The sequence below is a fragment of the Coenobita brevimanus genome, chromosome 2 (genome assembly GCF_032717465.1).
Source record: "Coenobita brevimanus isolate Jiangsu-jjx chromosome 2, ASM3271746v2, whole genome shotgun sequence".
Lineage (NCBI taxonomy): Eukaryota > Metazoa > Arthropoda > Malacostraca > Decapoda > Coenobitidae > Coenobita > Coenobita brevimanus.
Genome location: NC_136955.1, coordinates 31,566,619 through 31,589,188, shown reverse-complemented (window position 1 = coordinate 31,589,188; position 22,570 = coordinate 31,566,619). Strand labels below are relative to the sequence as shown.

Sequence of the window (22,570 nt, the reverse complement as noted above, 5' to 3'; positions counted from 1 at the left end):
GGAAGCAGATATTACAAGAGATGTAATATGATCTTTCCAAGATAAGTCCCGAGTAAATTTAACCCCAAGCAAGTTCAAGGATGATGCAGGATTAAGCGGAATATTATTAAACATTAGTGGGTATACCTGTGGAAGATTTTGTCGGGTTGATAGGAGAAAGAACTGAGTCTTAGATGCATTAAAAATAACCAGATTATTTTTACCCCAGTCAGAGATATGAGCCAAGTCAGACATTAGGTGTCCCATAGCCTCATCCCTTGTTTGTTGAAGTAACTGCTGAGATGGGCGTTGCGGGAACCGAATGGAAAGGTGAAGGGTGGAGTCATCAGCATATGAGTGGATAAGGTTAGATGTACAGCTTAGAAGGTCATTGATGAATAAAAGGAAGAGAGTTGGTGATAGGACAGAGCCCTGAGGAACACCACTGTTGATAGATCTAGGAGAAGAACGATGGCCGTCTACAACAGCGGCTGTAGAACAACCAGAAAGGAAGCAAGCGATGAATGCAAAGATAGAAGGATAGAAACCGTAAGAGGGCAGTTTGGAAATTAAAGATTTATGCCACACTCGATAGAAAGCCTTTGAGATGTCAAGTGCAATGGCAAAGCTTTTGCCAAAGTCCCGAAAGGAGGATGACCAGGAGTCTGAAAGGTAGGTGAGAAGATCGCCAGTGGAGCGTCCCTGACGGAACCCGTACTGACGATCAAAAAGAAGGTTGTGATAGGAAAGATGCCTTAAAATTTTTCTATTGAGAATTGACTCGAAAACTTTTGAAATACAGAACGTTAAAGCAATTGGACGATAGTTGGAGGGTTGGGAGTGGTCACACTTCTTTTGGACTGACTGAATGAGAGCAAACTTCCAGCAAGAAGGAAAGGTACAAGTTGACAGACAAAGACGAAAGAGTTTACCTAGGAAGGGTGTAAGCACAGAAGCACAGTTCTTGAGAACAACAGAAGGGACTCCATCAGGCCCTTATGCCTTGTTAGTATTGAGGCTAGTGATGGCAGAAAATACATCAGCTGAAGAAATTTTAATGTCAGCCAAGAGGAAGTCTGAGGGGGGAAGTGATGGAGGAACAGCTCCGGAATCGTCTAAGGTGGAATTGGAGGAGAAAGTCTGTGCGAAGAGATCTGCTTTATCAGTAGAAGAAATAGTTACAGAAGCATCAGAGTAGAAAAGGGGAGGGAAGGATGATGAGGTAAAGTTGTTAGAAAGGTTTTTGGTAAGGTGCCAGAAGGAGCGGGAAGAATTCGAGTTAGAGAGTTGAGAGCATTTAGTACAGATGAAATTATTTTTAGCAGAGCGAAGAACAGACTTAGCACGATTCCGGGCAGAAACGTAAAGTTGATGTGATTCAGGGGTGGGTTGGCTCCAGTACCTTTTGTAGACCTTCTCCTTGTTGCGGACAGCATTAGAACAAGCGTGATTAAACCAAGGCTTTCTTGCGTTAGACAAAGGATACGAGAAAGGAATGTATGCTTCCATGCCCAAGAGAATAATCTCTGGAATGCACAAGGCACACTCGGATGGCTCCCGGCCATGGAAGCAATAATCATTCCAGGGAATATCAAAGAATTACTGCCTGACGGCCTCCCAATCCGTGGCTCCAAAATGCCACAGACGACGTTTACCTGGAGGGTCCACAGGCCGTCCCGGAGTGATATGACGGGTTAAGGTGATAAGGTTGTGATCAGAGGAGTCCAACGGAGAGAAAAGATTAACAGTTTAAGCAGAAGGATTAGTTGTAAGGAAGAGGTCAAGTATGTTGGAGCTCTCTCCAAGGTGGTTTGGGATACGGGTAGGGTGCTGTACAAGCTACTCTAGGTCATTAAGGATAGAAAAGATGTAGGCTTGTTCACCAGGTGGATCAGTGAAAAGAGAGGAGAGCCAAAGGTGCTGGTGAACATTGAAATATCCTAAAATGGAGATTTCAGAGAAAGGAGAAATGGATAGAATGTGTTCCATCGGAGAAGTAAGATCGAAGAATTTTTGATAGTCAGTAGATTAGGGGATAAGTAAACAGCACAGATATATTTAGTCAGAGAATGACAGGAAAGCCGAAGCCAGAGTGTAGAGAATTCAGAAGAATCGAGTTCAGGAACACGAGAGCAGGATAAGTCGTCGTGTATATTTATACAACAGCCACCTTTACCACATACTTCTCTCTCTCCCCTTTTCCTTTGTAAATAGGAACAATTATAGTTGATTTCCAGTTCTCCGGAACCATTCCCTCTTCCCAACCCAATCTATACAACTTCCATATCCACTCCACAACAATCTCACCCCCATACCTAAGAATTTCACCACACACTCCATCAATTCCTGGGGCCTCTCCCATCTTGATCTTCTTCATTGCTTCAACTACTTATGCCCTACTGATCCCTTCCTCCCTCCTCTCATCTCTTCTTCTCCCAGCCATTCCCCAACCACTTATACTCGCACTGCTCTCACTCTCTGTATTCAACAAATCCTCAAACTGCTCCTTCCATCTCCTCAATTTCTCTCTCTTCTCCACCAACAATCTATTATTCCTATCTTTCACTCCCCTACTATTTCCCCTTTCACACTGCCTTACTTTCTTTACCTCCCTCCGAAACAAATCTTACTCTCCCTCAATTTCACACTCAGAATCCTCCCAAATTCTTCATCCTCTTTCTTCTTACTCTCCTTCACCAATCTCTTCACCTCCCTTCCCCTGCTCACATATACCTCTCTTTTATCTCTCTCATCTTCTCCCCTATCTTTACTCGCTAGCCATTCACTATATAACTTCTTTTGTTCCACAGCTCGTTTCACCTCATCATCCCACCATGCTGTCCCTTGCACACCCCTGCATCTCCTCCTCATTCCACAAACCACCTCACACGCTGCGCCTATCTCTTCCGTGAATATCTGACATATGTCTTCCACCCCTTCCATCTGCTCTAACTGCAACTTCTCCACTCTTCTCACAGGAGCTGTTTCCTCCTGTCTTCCTCTTCGTCTCTTCACGTATTTTCTTTGCAGCCTTACCTTGGCCATCACTAAGTGATGGTCAGAGATTCCATCCCCCCACCCTCTCCACACTCTTGCATCCAACACTTGTCTTCTCATTCGCTCATCCACACACACGTAGTCTGTCATTGCTTTTCTTTCAACAAGTTCACCATCCATCCTCCTCATTACTCTCCATGTATACCGGTGGATCATCTTATGCCGAAAGTCGGTGTTGGCTGTTGCCAACCCCTTACCAGCACAGATGTCCACCAAAGCACTACCATTCCCATCTACTTCAGCTGGCACACCCCACTGACCAACCACTCCATCCACTCGTACATTCCCAACTTTGCCATTCATGTCTCCAATTAAAAACACTCTCTCACTCCTCTCAAACTTGTCCATACATGTTTCTATACTTGCCCAAAACTCATCTTTCACTCTTGCCACTCCGTCCTTTGTCGGCGCATACGCACATACAATTGCCCTCGCTTGTATACCTACTTTCATCCTCACCCATACAATCCTTGCACTCACTGTTCCATACTCTCTTATATTCTCCTTTCACTTCTTGCTTATCATCTTGCCCTCTCATTCTCATTAACTCCCGCACATATTCCTAAACCGTATTCCCATTCTCTCACCCTATCACCTTTCCATTTAGTTTCAGTCAATCCACATATATCCACTCTTGCATCTTCAAGCACCTAAACAATCTCTCTCTCTCTTTCACTTCATCATTCACTCGTCTCACATTCCATGTCTCCACCTTCAAAATGTCCTTTGTCCGTTCCTTACTCGTCAATGTATGGTCCGTCCTGGTCCGAGGCGCTTTATTCGCTTGTTTAGTTGGTTCTTTTTTCGGGGTGGGGCACTAACCCACCACCAACTCTTTTAGTCGCCTCATACGAGAAGCAGGGATACTGGGGGAGTATTCTTGAAACTCCCCTACCCCCAGGGGGAGGGAGAAAGCAAATAGATAAAAAATAAAAGCGAATGATAAACAATGCTTAGTATATGAACAAATATGATTTACATACAATGGATGTAAATGGGAGTAAATGAGTTTGTGCAATGAAGATCTTAGTAAAGAAAGTAGCTTGAAGAAGATGGAATAAAGTAGGAGTGCGTAAAAGAAAAACAAAAAATGAATGTAATGTAATTAACAAAATTAAATGAATATTATAGTCAAAATCTGTTGAGAAAACTACATGATCTCCATAGACACCAATGAAATAGTTAGATGAAGTAAGAGAATATATGGATATTTAAATAAGAGAATATACTGTACAGATATTCACTGTTTACCGTAGGTAGAAAATGAGTGTTCAGTTGAAGGCAGACTATATAGCCCTGGGTGTGGTGGCGTTCACTGGGTAGAGCAGAATGTGACGTAGCCGGGAGACACTGAGACACTAGGCAAGGCAGGTAAGCTAATAAGAGAGGAAGACTGTGATGTAGATCACCGTGATTGGCCACGCTTCCTCCTCAGTGACGTCAGAGCGACTTGGTGGCGGTGATTCACTGTGAGTGACAGGGTGTGGGTGGCTCGCAGTGGTGGAGTCGGTTGGGGATGTGATGGGGGTAAATAACCAAACTATGGTAGAATGTGGTAACGTGATGGTTGGTTAGGCAGGGCTGGTGGTTGAGGATGATAGTGGCTATAAGTCAGTAGGGAAAAGGCGCTCTGGGGTTGTGACGGCATAGTAGTATGTGGGGGTTAGTGTGGAATGAAAGCCTCACGGTAACAGAACCGAACCAAAATTATGTAGGAGAGGGTGGTGCGGTAGGCTGCAGGCTGAGAGCAGCAACAGATTTTCGTCGTGGGAGGTAAGGTATGGGCCAGGGACAATTTCACAGAGATTGCTCACAGGAGACGTGAAATGATGCTCATCCCACTCGTTAGCCAGCACTTGTTAAGCCCCCACTCGTAGACTGTAGGTAAATTCAAAGTCTGGCATTATATTGCTGTTATAACTGCACAGGTCTTATCCCCACCAAGCCACCTATGTACACACCTGCCTGCAGAGGCCGGCGTGTTCCTGGTTTCTCTCTAGTAAAGACACAGTGTCGGCAGAATTTCAAACTGTGGCTAGACGTAAGGTAAGGGAAAAAGGTCTGGTAGCCCTTAAACACACTTACGTACTACTTACAACACACTTATTACCGGTTCACAAGTGGTAACAGTCTGTCACAAAGAAGGATGACCATTCCTAGCCCTTTAACTATCGCCCTATCGCTTGAACATCCTGTATTTCTAAATTTTTAAAATCTATTTTTAACAAAAAAATTTTTTAAAGCAACTTTCCTACCACAACCTTCTTTCTGTTCGTCAGTATAGGTTCGGCCACAGACTCTCCACTGGCGATCTTCTCATATTCCTTTCAGCCTCCTGACCATGCTCCTTTCAAGGCTTTGGCGAAAGATTTGCCATTTCACTTGACATCCGAAACGCTTTCGATATAACCTGCCATAAATCAATTATTTTCAGACTGCCCTCTTACGGTTTGTATCCTTCTATCTGTGCCTTCATCTCTAGCTTCATTTCTGTCATTCTGTTGCTGCTGTTATAGACAGCCACCCCTCTTCTCCCAGGGCTATCAGTGGTGATGTTCCTCAGGGTTCTTGTATTACCAATACTTTTCTATCTATTAAACTGACCTTGTAAACTGTACATCTAACCCTATCCACTCATATGCTGATGACTCAACCCATCACCATTCCATCCGTTTCCGGCAGCGTCCATCTCATCAATTGCTTCGGCAAACAAGGGATGAGGCAATGGCAAACTTAATGTCTTACTTAGCTCATATTTCTGTTTGGGGTAGAAGTAGTCTTGTTAATAAATGCATCAAAAACCATGTTCTTAGATCTTTTATCATGTCAAAATCTTCCACACGAATGTCCTCTAATTTTTGGCAATATCCAACTTGACCCTGCATCACCTTTGAACATGCTTAGGGCTTCATTCTCTCGGGATTTATCTTGGAAAGATCAAATTACCTCTCTTGTAAATCTGTTTCCATGAAGTGGGGTACCCTATGCCGTCTCCCTACACAGTTGCTGGCTTTATAAAGTGGGTTTATTCGCCCTTGTGTGGGGTTCAGCTCTCATGTGTGGAGAGGTTTCCCACATATAGCTATCTCAACAAAGTGGAATCAAAGGTTTTTCATCTCACTAACCCTCCTCTTCTTACTGGCTCCCTTCAACTTCTGTCTCTACTTCGTACCGTACAACTCTCTAATGCAAGAGTTAACCGTTACTCCCAGTCCGACATGTATGCAGCAGATCAACTCTGGAAGTACTTTATCTTCCTCTGTCTGTATTTCCTACTTCCTATGACCTCAAGTCTTTTATCCCCCGCTGACCTAATTCTTATCATCCCGATTACCTTCCTTGAGTCATTTTTTCGGACTTTTCATTTAAATAAGTTGATTCTTTGTCATCAGATCAAGTGTTTCTGAGCTCGAACTCATCTTCACCCTCGTCTTTTTGCAATTTTCGCTCCTTGGGTGGTTGTGAGGGCGGCGATCCTATGGGAGGTAGAGGGGCGTGACTCCCCCATTGCTGGGCTACAAACGAGAACTGAATTACTAAATAAGCAGTACGAGTATTTGGCAACTGCGGGGTGGCAGGGTTTTGCAACAGCTCTGATAGTGTAGAGGGAGACAAAACATTTCCATGGAATCCAGTGATGCTTCCCAGTGTTTGAAATTATGGCGCCGAGACACATCGCCTCATATGAGGCGATCGGCGTTGCCAAGGGTGGCTTGCATATCTAAAATACTAAATATGCGATATTTGGCAACTGCTGTATGGCAGGATTTGGCAACAGCTCTGATGGCATAGAAGGAAAGTCAATGTTCCCATGAAAACCACTGACGCTTCCTCGTGCTTGAAATTACGGCGCCGAGACCCATCGCCTAATATGAGGTGATCAGCACGTTCCAGGGGTGGCCTGGATAATAACCTCATATGAGGCGATGAGCGCGGAGTTTTATTGTGAGACTAATATTGTTTACTGCCTACCCCCGCACTTGTGTGACGGACAAAGGGACGTGACCTACTGATTGTCAGAGTAACATTTAATCTCGTACTGGCTGACAACCTCCTACACTAATGCATGTCTCCTACTTTCCGCAAACTTCTGACTCTATTACTGGTTTCCGGCTGGCTGACATGTGTATGTGTGTATGTGTGTCTAAATAGTGCCTAACACGCTTTTGTCACATGGCTAACTGGTTTTCATGAGTTACACCATGTGTTTGATATACATCATGAGTTTGACATTTTGGTAGTCAGGGCAGGGGAATGTTTGTGTTTCTCTTCCTTATCCACCTGCTATATTACATATTGTGTTTGTGTTAAATACTGAACTATGATTATATTAATGCCTATAACTATTATATTTTGTGCTATGACTATATTAATGCCTATAACTATTACATATTATGCTATGAATATATTGATGCCTGTAACTATTACATATTGTGCTATGACCATATTAATGCTTATATATCCATCTATCTATCTATCTTAAGGTGACCAGAGTCCCGCTTTTAGGCGGGACAGTCCCGGTTTTTGAACGTCTGTCCCGCTTTTTTAATTGTGACTAGAATGTCCCGCCTTTTCAGCAAATCATCTTAAATGTCTCGCTTTTAGAAACTTACTATTGCATTAGATATAACATGACCTTCTTGTATGATATTAGGATGAATTAGAAATATTATGCATAATCCTAACCAAATGAAATACCGAATTATTATCATAAACTCTGTAATGCTCACTAGCTGGTAACTTTGGTCCACCCAATCCCTGTAATGTACGGTATGTTCGGAGTTCGTAGAGACGTGTTTGATTAGCAGCCTCAGTCTGAGGTGTAGCGCAGAAGAGGTCGTTGTCACATTAGTCAATATCTATCTGTCTATATATCTATCTATATCTATTTGTCTTTGTCTATCTACCTATCTATCTATCTATCTATCTACACACACACACACACACACACACAGGCGCGGGCGCGCGCGTCCCGCTTTTAGCTCCAGTAAATCTGGTCATGCCACGTTGAGTACACGTTGAGTACACCGCTTCCCATCCGATCAGCGAAGTTAAGCAACGTTGGGTCTGGTTAGTACTTGGATGGGTGACCGCCTGGGAACACCAGATGCTGTTGGCATCCCTACGTCAAGTGGGGTTGGTGGAGGATTAGTGCCCCTCCCTGTAAAACAATTAACTCTGAGCCCTTGGCCACCCCATTTGGGATACATGGCGTCTGGCAATGGATGGATGGATGGAAATCTGGTCACCTTCATCTATCTGTCTATCTATCTATATCTATATCTGTATCTATCTATCTATCTATCTACAGTATATAGATAGATAGATAGAAACATATGTATGTATGTATGTATGTATACATATATTGCCAGACGCCTTAATCCCGAAAGGGGTGTCCACAGACAAATCTCCTCCATGCCGCCCTGTCCCCCACCATTTCACTGCCCTCCCACAAGCTCACACCTCTCTCTCACATAAACCTCTCCACTCCATCCATCCACCCTATCCTTGGCCTCCCCCGCCGTCTCCCCCCCCATCTCACTCACATTGTTTTCGTTAGTATCTCGCTCACCATCTTCTCGACATAGCCAAAGCACCTCAGTGTATTTCTCTTCACGCTTTCTGTCACATCCACATGCGCACCACAACGTTCAATTCAGTTCCTCATTTGTCAGTGTGTCTCTCCACGGAACTCCACATGCTCCTTACAGATAATTCATTCCCACTGCTCTCACTCCTGACTTCTGTCCTTCCAGCAAGGTCCAAGCTTCACTTATATACTTTAGAGCTGGTATCACAGTGATATCATAGAGACTTTTTTACTTCCATGCTTACTCCACTATTTCTTATCACTGCTTTCAAAGAGACAGCTACCTTTCTTCCTTGTTGTAACCTTTCATGCACTTCATTCTCCAAGCTTCCATCCTTACTCATCACTACCCAAATACTTAAATGCACTCATATTTTTCATTTCCTCATCTTCCAATTCCACTCTACATTCAGTGACTCCATTTCTCTCGAAGCTTTTCCCTACATTCACCTTTAGATTCCGTTTCTTACACACTGTCCCAAACTCATTCACCAAACATTGCAGTTCCCATTCGTCTTCACTTAACAATACAGGATCATCTGCAAACAACAGAACAGGAAATTCCAAACGCTGCCCTCTCACATTAGGGCCGCTCCAACATCCTTTGTATATATACATATACAGAGAGACAGAGACAGAGACAGAGAGAGGGGGGGCAGAGAGAGAGTATAATCATCAACCACTGCGAGTCCACTACTGAACACAGACCTCCCCTAACCTTCCAGGTTTTGCTTGAAAACATCTCTGTCTCATTTCTCCGCCTCCTGTCTGACCTTTTTCTGCTAAGCTTGTAATTTCTTGAAGTCCTGTCAATCAGCCTCTTCCTCCATTGATTATCCCTTATTCTTACTACGCAACCTTCCCACCTTCATTCTGTTCTTTTATAACTTCTTTAGTGTGTTTGAAATGAGTCTCCTGTCTCACCGATGTTGATCCCTTCTCTTCTGTCAAAGATATTTCCAACACTGACCTTTCCATTGCCCTTTGAGAACGGATTGGTTTGTTTAATACATCCTGGAAAGTTATTATTCACGATTTCTGTGTGTTAACCAAAATCTTTACATCCAGTTGTAATATGTCTTTTTTTTCGTTTTCTTGGTGTCTCCTTAGTTACTGTATATGCCCCAAATAACCCCAAGTAATTATACTCCTCAATTTTTTCAAGAGTTTCTTTTTTTATGTTCTCTGGTGTATTTGGACCACACATTACCTTAGTTTTTTCTGGTTCATCTTCGGTCTTACAGTTGACTTTTTCTACTCGTATATAGGCCATTTTACATTTCTCTGTAATGTCTCTGTTGTTTCTGACATTAGGGCAATGTCGTTTACAAATTTAAATGATTTAAGTGTTCTCCCTCTATGTTTACTCCTTTGTTCGCTAAATGTAGGCTTCTGAAAATGCTCTCAAGGCATGTTGTTAATAATTTTGGTGAAATTGTATCACCCTGAAGCATGCCTATCCCAATCTTAATTTCATCTAGGTCTTTATGTAACTTAGCCGAAGCAGTTTTCTTTTTCTGTATATTTTATGTATTTTGGAACGTGTTTTAAGATGGTCTCGTTTACTCTTTGCTCCCGGAATGAATTTAAAATTCTTGTATGGTCCACTGAGTTGAAAGCCTTTTCGTAATCGAGAGAATATAAGCACAGTGGTTTATTTTACTTGTATTCTGTAGTTATCTCAATTAGCTGAATAACTTTGTGTAGATATTCAGTAGCTAAATACTCGCTTCGGAATCCTGACTGCACACGATGTAGGTTTTCGTTGAGATTTGTTGCACTTGTTCGTAAGGACTTTGGTAAAGTTTGTAAGTAACTGATAAGCTAATAGGTCGAAAGCTAGTAAGATCTTTTGAGTCATCTCTCTTGTAAAGCAAGATAATAAACGCATCACATCATTTCTTGATAAATTTCACCTTTATAGACCGTACAAATAAGAGGGCGAGTCGGTTTGAACTTTTACTCTTGCATACAACAGTAAATCTGCTACTATTCCATCTTCTCATGGGGCCTTTTGTCTTTTCATATATTTAGGAGAAAAGTTTACTTCATCTAATTTTGCCTCTGGTATTACACATGTATCAGATTAAAAGTCAGCTGCTGGTACTACTATCTTTGATGCACAAATTCTTCTTTGTAAAATTCTTCAGTTTCTCTTCACCATTTTCTCTGTGCACTTGATGACTTCAATATATCTCTGTTTCAGTGATATAACTTGTTTCTTTCCCAGTGTTAACTTGTTTTGGACCCATTTCAGAGGTGCCAGTGGTGTAACTGGAAGCATAATCTGACATTAATCGAAAATACCGAGTATGATTCCCGGGCCAGCCGTGAGACCTTTGGACTAAGTTCTCTTTACTGCAGGCTCTTCTTGCCTACCGCAGAAACAGGGATCTGAACTGAAAATTCGACGGCTGGGTGTCGTGAACTGGGGAAAACTGATTCATATCTAAAACTGAATGTCTACGTTACTTGAGTCTCGTGAAGCTGACAGGCTTTATTATACAGTAAGCCTTCTTGCCTTAAGCGAAAGTTTAGTTTAATGCATTTCGACCACACGAGGTTTATCAAGGTAGTTTAGTTTAATGCCTTTCGAATACATGACGTTCATTAAGGCAAGGTCAAGGGTTAGTGCAATGCCTGTCGACTACACGAGAATCCTTTAAGACGAGAAGACTTGGAACAAATGCCTATCGACTACACGAGGGTCATTAAAACGCATGTGATCGAAAGGTATTAAACTAAACCTTGCCTTAATAAACCTCGTGTGGTCGAAACGTATTAAATAAAGTCTTCTAGCCTTAATGAACCTCATGTCGTCGATAGGAATTTAATTTATGTCTTTGTGCCTTAATACACCTCGTGTAGTTGATGGCATTAATATAAGCCTTCTTGCCTTAATGAATCTCGTGTAGTTGATAGGCATTAATCTAAGCCATCCTCCTGCCTTAATGAACCTCGTGTAGTTGATAGGCATTTACTTTACGTCTCATCTTGTTTTTGTTCAGGTGGTCGAGACTGTGGGCGCCATCGCAGTGGCCTTCCCAGTGGCTGTGTTGTTGTCCCTGTTGGTGGAGGCGCCCGTGCTCGGCCTTGAGAAGCTCATCTTGACTCCCGGTGACTATAAATCAATCATTTAAATTAGGCGGAGATTTCCGTCTGTATGCAGTCAATATCCCATTGATCAGTGTTAGAATATGGCAGTAATACAAACAAGTCCTTTCCACAGCACTTTCTCGTGACCATTATCATAATCTTATACTGATCTCATGTCATAGCCCAGTGTCCTCTGTGGAAAGATGGCAGTTTTAAGCCTAGTTAAGGTTCACATCGCCTTAAAATACTTATTATGAGTGGCATAGAAAGCTCGGCATCCTTATCAATTTATTTTTGGGTATCACACTTTTAGCATTCTCTTGAATATTATTCGCACTGATTTGATATTGGCATAGTATGCGTCGGTAACATGCAAGAGAATATTAAGGTGCAGAGTACAAAATATATCACCAAGGAAGAGGTGATACGAAACCTCTAAAGCCACTTAGAACACAACCCCAGGTCTCAATTTTCCCCAGGAATGTGACGCGAAGTAAGTCAGTTTACATCCATGTCCCAAGTTCTTCGTCAACATTAACCCTTTCATTTTCGGTGGGTACATTAACATGGTAGTAGTAGTAGTAGTAACCCCAGGCTCATCTGACTGTGAACCCAGTGAACTGCAAGCTGAAGTTACCAATGTGGTGGTGGTAGTAGTGGTAGTGTAGCAGCAGCAGCAGCAGCAGCAGCAGCAGCGGTAGCGGCAGCAGCAGCAGCAGTAGTAGTAGTAGTAGTGGTAGTAGTAGTAGTAGCAGCAGCAGCAGCAGCAGTAGTAGTAGTGGTGGTGGTGGTAGTAGTAGTAGTAGTAGTAGTAGTAGTAGTAGTAGTAGTAGTAGTAGTAGCAGCAGCAGCAGCAGCAGCAGCAGCAGTAGTAGTAGTGGTAGTAGTAGTAGTAGTAGTAGCAGCAGCAGCAGCAGCAGCAGCAGCAGCAGCAGCAGTAGTAGTAGTAGTAGTAGTAGTAGTAGTAGTAGTAGTAGTAGTAGTAGTAGTAGTAGTAGCAGCAGCAGCAGCAGCAGCAGCAGCAGTAGTAGTAGTAGTAGTAGTAGCAGAAGTAGTCAATCTTTTATTTCGTAACAAAAATTACAGAGAACAAATTATTATGTATCGTTTATACAGTATGAGGCAAAATTGTGTGTAAACATCACATATAGGTGCAAGTCAAACCCTTCGTTTATATAGACAATAATTATTTCGGTGACATTCTGTGCATTTAATTGCGCCAGTATTAATCTATCTATCTATCTATATACCTAGGCTGCTTCCCCCAAGGAAAGGGAGGTAGCCGAGACAGGACGACACACTCCCCATTTACTCATCCATTCAAACACACTCAGTCGCATCTTAGCCCCAAAGGGGAGAATGGACAGATCTTCACCGCACCACACAGCACAAGGGTCAACTGCGCAATGCAATCAGTGAAATCCGCAGCAGGGCCCGACAGCAGAACTGGTTTACCCCTGCCACATCATAACAGACCCATCCCCTTACCCGCACCTGACCTGACTAGCTGATCAGACCAAATGCGGGAGAATATCCCCTCAGGGCTGCGTCATCACTTATTCATTCATAATTTCTCTCCATTTATTTCTGTCACGCACAGCCACTCTTCCTTGCTCAACAGACATCCCTCTCGCATCCAGTGCTCTCTTCACACTGTCCATCCATCCTATTCGTGGTCTTCCTCTCAGCCTTACACCTCTCACATCAGATCTAGTTATCTTTTTCACCAATCGTTCATTATCCATTCTCTCCATATGCCCAAACCATCGCAACACCCTCTGCTCAACTCTACCAGCCATCTCCCGAACAACTCCAGTTCTCCTTCGCACTTCATCATTTCGCACCCGATCCATACGCGTCACTCCACACATACTCCTCAGACACCTCATCTCCATTACATTCAAACTTTTCCTCTCTGCTACACCCATATTCCATGTTTCAGCCCCATATAACACAGTCGGTACCACAACACCCTCATACAGCCTTCTCTTTACATCCATTCTAAGCGAACGACATTTAAACACTTTTTTCATTCCTCCCAGCACCTTTCCTACTTCATTTATTCTAAACTTCACTTCTGCATCTATTCTTCCATCCACAGCAACATGTGACCCTAGATATTTAAAACAATCTACCTCCTCAAGCAACTCACCATTCAAAACTATATTCATCCCCCTACCATCTACCAACCTCGTACACTTCATCACTTTACTCTTATTCTCATTTACTTTCAATTTCCTCCTTTCACACACCCTTCCAAACTCCTCTACCAACTGTCTCAATCTCTCCTCTGAATCAGTCACCAGTGCAGTATCATCTGCAAACAGCAGCTGCTTCAGATTCCACTCTCCACCATCAACATTCACCAGACTCAGACCTCCACCTAAAACTCTTGCATTCACCTCCCTTACAACACCATCCATGTAAATATTAAACAACCAAGGTGACATCACACATCCCTGTCGCAGCCCCACTCTCACGGGAAACCAATCACTCACAGCATTTCCCACTCTTACACACGCTCAACTATTTACATAAAAACTTTTCACCCCTTTTAGTAACCTACCATCAAGTCCATACAATCTTAAAACAGTCCACAAAGCCTCCCTATCAATTCTATCAGACGCTTTCTCTAAATCCATAAATGCCCAAAACACATCCTTGCCTTTCGCTAAATACTTTTCACACACTTGTCTCACAGCAAACACCTGATCAACGCATCCCCTCCCTCTCCTAAAGCCACACTGCTCATCACCAATCACTCCCTCTGTACCCTCTCTAACTCTCATAATTAACACTCTACCATACACCTTACCTACAACACTCAACAGACTTATACCCCTACAGATAGTACATTCATACTTATCACCCTTGCCTTTATACAACGGGACCACACAAGCACTTGCCCAGTCAATTGGCACCATACCTTTCTCAAAGCACACATTCAACAATCTTACTAACCAGTCAACAATAGTCACTCCACCACCCTTCAGGCATTCCACAGCACACCCATCCATACCTGCAGCTTTCCCTGTTTTCATCTCCTTTACTGCCTTCTCCACTTCCTCCTTTGCGATCAAAGAATCATTCAACTCTCCCAACACATTTATTCCTTGCACCCTTCCATCCGCCCAAATCTCAGCCACTCTTTCCTCCTCTACATTTAACAATCTTTCAAAATACTCTGCCCATCTCTTCCTTACTGCATCCATCTCAGTTAACATCCTTCCATCCTCTGCTTTTACTCGTTCTTCCTTCCCAGACTCTCCCTTTCGCACCCTTTTCACCTCCTTCCAAAACATTTTCTTATTCTGTTGAAAATTCTCTGTCAGCCGCCTACCCCACCTCTCATCTGCTGCCACTTTAGCATCAAGCACAGCCCTTCTCGCTCTATTCCTCTTCTCCTTATACCTTTCATATGACATCTCATCCTTCCTCTGCAGCCACACTTCATATGCACGTCTCTTCTCAGCCACAGCCATACTTACTTCCTCGCACCACCATTCACTTCCTTTTCTTACACCACCACCCACACGTCTCACACCACACACCTCTTCTGCATGCCCCACCACAGCACTCTTAAACAACTGCCATTCCTCCTCCACGCTGCCATTTTCCCGATCTTTCACTGCGTTCCACTCATGTTTCAATTTCTCCTGATACTCTATCTTTTTCTCTCTTTTACCCAACTCACTGACTTTCAAAACCTCCCTGCCACACCTAACCCTCCTAGCTCTCACCCATCTCTTACCTACTCTTAACTTTCCCTCCACTAGGTAGTGGTCAGACATACCTCCACCCTCCCCTCTCAGAACTCTCACATCCAACAATCTTCCTATTACATTCCTAGACACAAACACATAGTCCATCAAAGCTCTATCAACAACCCTTTCACCCTCCTGTCTCACCCATGTATACTTATAAATATCTTTCTTCTCAAACAGCGTATTCCCAATCACCATCTCTCGCTCAACACACATCCCCAGTATTAATGCATACACAAATTCATCATTATTTTGAATGAAATCTATATTGATTTATGTACATGATCCAGATTAAGAAGGAATAAAAAGTCGTTCATCCTAAAACAGTGAACGGTCTCTACGTTCCTCAAGCCTCTGTACCCACACAATTCTCAGTCTTATGACGTCCATGGTAAGGGAAGACTCATCGACATTGTACAAGTAGTTAAATAATTTAAGAACATGGGAGAAAAATATCCGCATCTCAAATTCAACAAATTTAATTTAATAACTAAGGTTGGTGATATGAGTAATCTTTTAAAGTATCATGCATATGTATGGGCCACATGATGCCTTAGAGCAGCTGATTACAAGCCTCAACTATTTCATGGATACTGGTTTAGGCATCATTAGTTTTAAGGTTCTGTCATAGGCTATCTCATATGCTCTGAAAATCGTCGTGTTAAATATACGAGTATTCTTACTGGTCCACAATCAAAGACAATGGTCCGGTTAACAATATGCATTAAACACAGTAAACGCTACGCTGTTGCAACCCTTCACCTGGCCAAGTACATACCCCCACCTCCCTGCGCACGTAATCAAGTGCATAACGGCCCTCACCTTCTCCCCTAAACCTTTTCATTTTAAAAGTGGGGGTAAGGAGAACGCCTTGAGGACACGGTCTGGGCCCTTCAGCTTCCTTGCACAGGTCGCACTGAAATATCTGGAAAAAAAAAATTTGTTTTACTTTTCCATTTTATAAAAAATAAACAATAAACTACTTTAGACACAGCATTCTACCTATCAATAGGCACCAATTCACTATAATACATAACCTGTGAAATTTCATGACTCAACAGTGAATACTTTCTGAGTTCTGGCCCGGAAACGAAATCTCTACGGCTGGCCAGCCGCCCATTTCTATGGACGGACACATATTGATTCCAGTGATAACAACACCTCCTGTGCATTTGTCAGGTGGAGGATAAAAATATGTGTGTTTCCATTCACTGAGATAGAATTCCTTAAAATATTACTAAAATGTCGATGAATAATGTTTGTTTTTCTACCGGTATATCTTTATGTTTCTGGTTAGAATATATAGTATGACCTACGTAATCTGAGGACTTAACAATGTGAAGCCAATCACCAATTAATGTTTTAAAAGATTCTTCTCTATTATTTATAGTCTTACCGTATGCTGTGAACTTAGCCTTATTTTTTATTATTATTACTTTATGCCTCTGACTGTTATCACAAAACCTTGTTACGAGCGAGCAAGAGCAGCGAAGTAATATTTACTCTACGATCAGCAGAAAAATGAGCTTCCTGACTTGACATGGTCTGACCGAGATGGTTTTCTGAGGCTAATAACTTTTCTACTATGTGAGCTTGAGAAGAGATTCTTTCAGCAGGGAGTATATACATTCATTAAATTTTGTTTTTAGCTGTATATTTACTCATGAGACCAAAGAAACCCCATGGAATCCGAGTTTTCCAAGGGAATGTAATGAAGGCTTCAGTTGACATGCTCCACTATGAAATTACACTTAAAACGATTTTCTGTTGTAACACTATGTTTTCTTGCAGGAATTCTAACAATTAAGTATCGGATACTACGCTCATAATTTTACATGAAAGATATTTTTCCATGTTTAGGGTGTGAAATCAGCAAAGGGAATAGCCCAATGTCTGGGTTTTATCACTCGATCAATAGCCAAGTATTTACTGACGCATTTCGTTGACATGGCAAGTCGGGAGCAGAGAACTGAACATTGCAGGTGTGATAAATGCTACCTCGCAATATGCACATCCAGAGAGAAAACGTGTGGGAGAGAAAACATTAGAAAGTAAATATTATAGCTCAATTATTCTTCTGTTATTGTTCTTCTGCCTCACCAGAAATGTTGAAAATTTACACCAAGATGAAATTATGATAGACGCATGTACAAAATTTCGCTCGCTCGTCACGAGCTCACGCGGTGCACTTTACTGGTATATTTTTTTTTTCCTTACTGTGATACGAGTTTTCAGATAAGACGATGTCATCTGCATATGCTAGTATATTTACTCTGGAAATATGCAGGATACATCGTTCATTTAAATTTGTAACATCGCATATAATAGTATCTATATAAATTTTCAGTAAGAAAGGTGATAAAATTCCTCCTTGCCTTACACTATGGTCTATATAATGAAAATTTCCCTTATAACCTTGCCGCTTAATATCTGCCAGTTGGTTATGCAAATAATGCATTATTATAAAAACCAAATCAGATGGAATCCCATTTTAAATAAGCTTTTTACCTAGGATAAAATGGTAAACCTGCATAAAGCCTTTGATCAGTCAACAAACGTAATAGGGCCCTTATTACCTGTGGTTACATTTTCGTACATAATTTATAAAACATTGCATGCGTCACGACGAAAACAGGTCACGACGAAAACCAAACTGTCTCTCATCATTTCGTCAAAAAATATGTTACAAAAATGTCAAATAATTTAAAGAGAACGATTGCATAACCGGCCAATGGATCCTTGAATACGTAATGTTTCTTTTTATGTTTTAATAATAGGGGGTAACAGTGCCTTACCATATATATATATATATATATATATATATATATATATATATATATATATATATATATTGCTCATGTAATGCCACTCAGGGATGAGTGAGGCTGATCACTCTCATCTTAAACGTCAAGACCAACTCCCTAGCTCCGGGTTCCTGCGCTCCTCTTGGGGCAATGAATGTAGGATTGGATGATGGATATATATATATATATATATATATATATATATACCGGTACTGTATATATTTTTTTTTCTTTCTTTCTTTCTTTAACAACAGTGCAGTAAGCAGGTACAATAAACTAGGAAGAAGTTTGCCGAGAATTTATCTGATGCTATTTTGAGGAAGACATCGTGGCAGACCCCGTTACTTAGCCGCGCTAAAATTCTCAGTGAAACGGACTAGTCGCGGGAGAACTTCCTGACATAGGGTCGCCACGAGCATTTAATATCAGTTAAAAATTCATCTCTGCAATTATCTTCCATACCCGGCTGGCTCAGCAAAATTGTTTCCGTCGAAAGATTAACAATATCTTCCTTATTATACCGTCAAACAACCTTTGTCCTCTTGACCTTTCCTTTTCTTCGTTTACCTCTCGCCAGAAAGCCTTTTATCAGCATTTCCAAATTCTCGATGATAGAGTTACATACCACAGCTTCCGCATTGATCTAAAACATTTCAAAAGCTTTTTCAAACCCCTTCCTTGTCCTAATCATATCTTTGTGTTTACTGCTATCCGGTAATTTATCTGACAGAGCCTACTTCATGCAACACTGCCTGACAATAGAATGCAATTGTTTTACCCTTAAGGTCCATCCCGGTATAGCCTTTTCCTTACTAATTTTCCGTATTCCTTGCATGTTCCTTAGTTCGTAGTTCTAATATGCTATAGCAGTAGCCGAGTGTGTGTGTATGTGTGTGTGTGTGTGTGTTTTGGGCAGCCGAAACTACACATTCAAATCGCACCAAAACTGGCACAAAAATCGCACAAAATTCGCTGATGTGAAAAAACTTGGTCCCATCACGATTGAAAAACTTTTGCTATATTTAATGAGCGATCATATTTTGACCAAAAAATGACGCTCCCGGCTCCCGGCATAGGATCTCCGTAGATTTTTTTGCCCGTAGCTGTAACTAGAATATATTATAGCAGCGCGAGAGCTCTCCGCAGAGGCAAGTGCGAGGGGCCCGAAGGGCCCACAAGCACTTGTAGCATTACCTATAGAAGTATACTATTGATTTATCAACTCTAAATGTTTACATCCCTACATCCGATATTAGTACACAAATGAATGCTATGACTGTACGTATTACCCAGTATGGTATCCACCTTACAATTTATATCAGGTAAATCATCAGAGTTCAGATAATTCCAGTTTATAAAAATGGTGACCAGAATATCTATCACTGTGGAGATTGTTGCTGTTACAAACCTCAGAAGCATCTTCTCTTTTATCAGTTTATAATAAACCTCCAACTGCGTTCCTGAACACCAAGGCCCGTATTAATCATTAGCTGTGAACATTCGCAAGGGGCCTAGTGAATTCACAAACTAATGAACCGTTCACAAATTTGTGAACGATCGTAAAAGTTATCTATCAAGCTTCTGAAACGCTTCTAAAGCTGTGAATACATCGTAGTTGGGGGCTTTTTAAGGAACTGGGAAGCCTTCACAACAGGCGGGTCGGCGATGGCATAAACAACAACAATGGACCTCTGCAACCGTCAACCGAGGAATTTTCAATCACGGAGAGGCTTCCTAAGTAAATAAGATAACGTTTAGATATGGAATAAATTATATTTGTGATCGACTTGGTGAGAAACGAGAACTAACTACACACGACGAAGTAAATCAGTCTCCCCAAAGATGAAACTTGCTCTTACCCTTCGATATTTGGCAACTGGCAAAATGTAACAGTGCAACGAAGACAATTTTTTATTATCATAACCTACAATCAGCTGAGTGATCATAAAGACATCTGGAGCTCTAGTTATACTGGAAATAAGATTCATTTGTTTCCAAATGGATACCACAGATATTCAAAGAAAGTAGGCAAAATATTCAAAGAAAGCAGGCAAAATATTCAAGGAAGGGGGAAAAATTAAAACAAATTTTTTAGTTTATTGATCTGAAGAGGATGCCAGAATAGGAGCTTGTTCATTTGTAACTTATAGCTTAAGCATAGATACTTTTATGGACGTAAATACTCTTGGTACGGATGAAAAGAAGCCAGTGGTTAAAGAAGCATGACTTATGTTCTTGTCCAGAGAAATTAGAGAATGATACTTGACAGTGTCGTGAATACGAGAATGATGAGAGGACGATCGGGAGGTCTGTGTTGGTATGGAAGGTTAACCTGAGAGAGAGAGAGAGAGAGAGAGAGAGAGAGAGAGAGAGAGAGAGAGAGAGAGACAGACAGACAGACAGACAGACAGACAGACACACACACACACACACACACACACACACACACACACACTAACAGACAGACAGACTGACAGACAGACAGAGACAGACAGACAGACAGACAGAGACAGACGTCTAGACAGACAGACAGAGAGAAGTCAGGGCGAAATATTAAAAGTGAAGAATCTTAGAAACAAACAAGTGTGTGATGAATAACTACAGTAGTGGAGCTGGAAGCAGCAGATAAAATGATTAATATAGTGTTGTGGGATTAAGAGGTTTAAGAGTAGTGGAGGAAAAGAGGGAGAAGTGGCTAGAGTGGATGCAAGAAAGGGACTCAAACTAAAGAAGAGAGCACACTGACAGTAAAGCACTGATAGTGGGTAAATGAGGACCTTGGAAGAAAAACGAACACAAATTACTGAACACCGGAAACTGTTCTGGAAAAAGGTGGAAAAATGTCGATGCGAAAGTAGAAAGATGTGTGAAAATGAAAATAATACTAACCAGCAGAAACGAAGTAAGGAGTAGATGGAAAGAATATTTAGAGAGCTGATCAGCGGAATTGGCAAGAGTACAGAGGCTTTGATGGTATGTAGAGAGGAAATTTTGATACTCTGATTAATATATGTTTATCATTTTTTTTTTTTTTTTGGCCCTCTGCCAGTCGACCCTAGCTCACCCAACTTGGGGTGGATTTGTTCATTTTTTTCATCCTTGGACCAAAAAAAAAAAAAAAAAAAATGAATATTCTGGAAAATTTGTAATGTGTTTTAAGAAACTGCTGGTATGATCACGGTTACATTATATTATTGATAACGAGTTTTTTTTTATTGTGTATTCACGCCAAGACTACCTTAACACGTTGTTTTCCTAAATATAGCGATCATATTCATGCAGATCAGCCAAGAGTTGGCGCCTCAAAGGGGCGGCGTCAGCAAGTGTGAGGAGGGTGAGGGCGGTGTGGAAGATTGGGGGAGTGTATGTGGTTGGAGAGTTGGGGTTCGTGTTCATTAGTTCATACTTGTGTGTCGACCAAGCTGTACAGTTGAAAACTACCTAGGCGAGTGTTGGTTCACAGAACAATGTAGTCAAAACTTGCAGTTGAATAATGCAGAAAATAATTACTGGTACATAAAAACAAGTAACATCCAGAAAATATTATGGAATTAAATTTCATACGGTAGGAGCTTTCCAGCGACGACAGAAGTAGTGCAGTGGAAGTCAGTACGATGTTATTAATGGTTCTTATATTTTCGTTCCTGTAACAGCTAATTGTAGTTATATACTTCTTTTCTGACGTTTCAGTGTTTATGTTCCAATGTTAAATATTCTTTTCATTTGTTTAATCATTTGTGTTATTCACCAATATTTATACCATATGAAAAAATGATGTCTGACTTTTGGCTGGTATGAGTATCGTTGTGAATGGTACTTGAGTTGGTATTAACCAAAAAAATATCATCTGAAAGTACGACACCTACACACGGTCAGTATTTATGTGCATAATCATCTTGTCAATACTATAATTCCAACCGACCGTAAGCTCACGTGATCAATATTCTGGGCAAACTTGTCAGGCGGTGCAACCATTATACGTTTCTTTTATTGTATTTTTGCCTAGGTTTCAGGTTCGTTTAATTAAGTGGTTTCGTAATCATATTAACGCGCTGACGATAGAAATGCTAGGGGTTCTATTCATGTAAACGCCGTGATTTTTTTTTTTTTTTCAACATGAGTGGCTTCCAGCCGTCTAAGGACTACTAACACTTTAATCCGTCTCCGCTACACCACCTAGGGATGATCACCTACCCAGTTATTTTCCCCTATGGACTTGTTACTATCCCATTGACACATTATCCTCCATAAAAATATTTTCCCCCGTGGACACATTTATC

General features: G+C 41.5%; 1 protein-coding gene and 1 pseudogene across 1 annotated transcript in view; both read left to right on the top strand.

Annotated features, from left to right (window-relative positions):
* The window catches only part of LOC145392073 (nose resistant to fluoxetine protein 6-like), a 199,779-nt gene that overhangs the window by 151,520 nt on the left and 25,689 nt on the right, over window positions 1–22,570 (top strand). Inside the window, exon 13 of the mRNA XM_080266532.1 lies at window positions 11,635–11,743. Coding sequence (XP_080122658.1) covers window positions 11,635–11,743 — 109 coding nt within the window. The remainder of the gene's footprint in view (window positions 1–11,634; window positions 11,744–22,570) is intronic.
* Window positions 8,037–8,156, top strand: LOC145392845 (5S ribosomal RNA; annotated as a pseudogene).